The 3318-nt window shown below is 42.2% G+C and overlaps 1 protein-coding gene across 1 annotated transcript in view; it reads right to left on the bottom strand.

Moving 5' to 3' along the window:
- Positions 1 to 3318, bottom strand: part of LOC118415779 (host cell factor 1-like) — a gene marked incomplete in the record, with an annotated part of 60434 nt that overhangs the window by 33542 nt on the left and 23574 nt on the right. The window contains 3 exon segments of the mRNA XM_035820596.1: positions 1656 to 1853; positions 2315 to 2432; positions 2983 to 3128. Of these exon segments, the coding sequence (XP_035676489.1) occupies positions 1656 to 1853; positions 2315 to 2432; positions 2983 to 3128 (462 nt within the window).

The following is a 3318-nucleotide window of genomic DNA, read 5'->3' on the forward strand; positions in this document are numbered from 1 at the left end:
CCATTGTCCTCCAAGCAGTTTAACAGCAGCGAGCGTACATTTCACTAATTTCATTGTGTCGTATTACAAGCTGGTGATGATATAACCAGTTGTATACAGGATGCTTTTCCAATCTCCTCTGCCACCCTTCCACCCGTAGAAGTTGGATATCTCTTGCAAATGCAGCCATTTTACTTGTATGACGGACGAAATATTCTGAATACTGGTTTACGCAACCCGACGTAACAGTGTACTGCATTTTAGACCCGATAGCCGTCGCTTGTGGCTTTTAAGCCGACATGTATATTGATATTGTGATGTGCCTTCGATCATGCGAAGCCAAGCCGAGAAAGAATATTTTGTGTCATTATTTCTTATTCACGGTGGTACATTTTATTTCTGAAACTTCTTTAATGATTCAAAACTCGGGCTACACCAAAAGGTAAATGATAATGCACTTTTGTGCCCTTTGGTGATAAGAGAAATAGACCTCATCGGTCAAAGTAACAGCACGTTAGCATCACGAGTATTGTTGTCTGGCTGCACAAGCGTTATCGCCGGTGCAATGAGACGAGTGGGAAAAGTCTTCGCCATGCATTCGGTACGTCGTAAGTTCGATCCCCGGCCAATATAGTATGACGTGTTAAATGGTCGTGCTAATTTCTCAGCTTAGCACTCAGCATTCGGGAAAGAGTATGTAATTTGAACACACACCACAGCCAGTGTCCTGGCCCCCTACTGTAGTAATTGCATTTGTTTGGCCCAGGGTTACTCCAAGAACATGGGCGCTGCCCTATGCACCATGGAGCGGGAAGGACTTTGACTTGACATGACAATATAAGCGCTGTAATTCAATATGTATGACTTTTGCTATAAATTATATCTGAATTACTTTGATGCCTTACATCACTACCGACGGCCTGTAACTAACAGAAAACAACACTTTACCGATCCAGACATACAAAAGTTGCTAAGTTAGTATCACTATTGCAAAAATACTTCATATCAATCCTTTCTCACAATCTGTCCCCACAGGTGAACGCCGGCATGACAACCCCCAGGTTACAGGAAGAATCGACTGACAAGTACACCCCTTTGTCGCGATGGTTTGGTAACCAAATGAACATCACAGCAATAAGAAAAAAAGGGATTCAAGCGTCACACAACCATACAAAATGAAATAACAGAAAGATATGAAATAAAAACCTTCAAACGAAACAAAACAATCCTCATACATACACGACATCATTACGCCGAATGGTCAAGCAAAAAATATAACTGACCCACAATTCTACCCTAACGATACATAATATCGGGTATTTTGTTAAAAAATGTAATGTGCTGTATACTTGATGGTGAAACGAGTATTAAAACATGAAATCCTGGTTTATAACATCGGTCACGTCATCTTATTATACGCCATACCCAAAGCAGACTAAAGTCACACACAAAAACAAATTCCCTAGGGAATACCCGTAGAAAATACCCGTAGAAAAAAAATACCCGTAGAAAAATTCCTCGCATGCCTGCGGAATTCCTAGAATTCCTGTCAAACGGTCGCACACTATAAACATTAGGCTCGCCCCTGAGGCGTCGCCAAAAACAATACATTTCCCCAATATGGTACAGGGAGAGAAACATAAATAGTACAGAACCCAATCTCACAGACATCTTACCTGGTGCCTTCATGATGCCGGCAGTGACAGGACCAGTTCCCGAGGACATCTGGCGGATCATGGTGGCACTGCCGCTCCCCTGCAGGGCTGCGGAGGCCGGGGTGGAGGCCATGGCAGGGTTACTGACCGCGTTCGGCAGAGTGGCGGCCTGCGCTGGCGGCATGTCGTACTTCTGTAGCTGCAGTAGATACGCGTCCGCTACAAGGAGTAGTGTGAAAAATATTTAAGATCAATGACAATAACCAAGAGATAAGCATTTAAGTATTAGGTTTAACAGCATTTTGTAAAGCATTCACAATTTTGACATTTCCAATGTATGGAATGGCCTTCTAATTTGGGGTTTCAGCAATCTTTTATGTTACAATAAGCATTCTAATGTAACTGATATTCTCCTGTTGAGGACAATAATAGCAAAAGCTACCATATGAAAGTAACACTATTAAAACAGGACCTGGCTTGTATGTCTGTAGACAAGACATTGAGCACAAATTATACATATTTTTGTAATACTGAAACAATGTCTTTAACAAGAAGCTTTTTAGACAAAATTTTGCACTGAAAATGTCATGAATACACCGCTACTTCTGAGTATGGCGTCTCACATTGTAAACGAACCTAAAGACGATTCAGACTTGTACCACTATTAAAAGGAGGTGTACCTGTCTGTATTGCTCCCCAGCACACCTCCAGGGTGTTGGTGCTGGCTCGTACCAACTGGACTCTGGTGGGGGCCAGCGGCTTTTCTGTCTCCAAAAACCACAGGTCCTTACAACACACCTGTACATGAAAGAAGAAATTGGAAACACATTTTGTCATATCTAGCCAATGGGTCATGATACCATTTGATACAGGTGTTCCTGAAAAAGTTTATCACACTGGGTTCTACTGATTACAGATATCACACACGCTTCCATAAAATTATTCAAACGCACCTAGCATGTGTCGGGTGGCTCCTGTTGTAAATGTGAATACCAGTTTTGGACAAAAAAATCTGTTGAATTTTTTGTTCAAGGACAACAAATTTTCAAAACTTCTAGAACATTTTGCATTAAAGCATTTGTTTTTTCTTGTTGTGGGTATACAACATAAATTCATGTATTGTGTAATACGCATCGTTTACACAACATCTTGATGTGCAAAGGTTAGGTGTGACAGGTCGTTCAGTGTAACGTTACCAGCTGCTTAAAAGATATTTCTGTGAATTGCATCAAATTTGGACCTCTAGTCTATTTAGCAGGGTTGGGGAACAGAGCACGAGAGAGAGCTTTTAACCAATTGGTCATTACAAAATGGAATTGTTTTGAGGTTTTCCGTTGTTTTAACGTACCTGGTTGTTCCAGGCCTTTCTGTAGCCGTCCCTTCCGCTCCACACGTACAGCCTGCTGCCGATGTTCACGGCACAGTGTCCGGCGCGGGCTCGCGGCACAGAGTCCTCAAATACCTCCATAGCCAGGGGCTCCCACGTCATCGTTTCTGTGGGGAGAAAATACCAGGGTTATGAAATGTACTTCCCAAGAGCCTACACACTACCTGCAGTCTACATTACTCCAAGACTTAGTGCCTGAACGTGCCTGAACAATATCGCCATCTCCTACTGCTAAGAGAAGTGAACATTAGCTGCCATCAAACATGCTCTGCTTACAATCTAAATAATCCTTAGATA

This window comes from Branchiostoma floridae, chromosome 5, assembly GCF_000003815.2.
Source record: "Branchiostoma floridae strain S238N-H82 chromosome 5, Bfl_VNyyK, whole genome shotgun sequence".
Lineage (NCBI taxonomy): Eukaryota > Metazoa > Chordata > Leptocardii > Amphioxiformes > Branchiostomatidae > Branchiostoma > Branchiostoma floridae.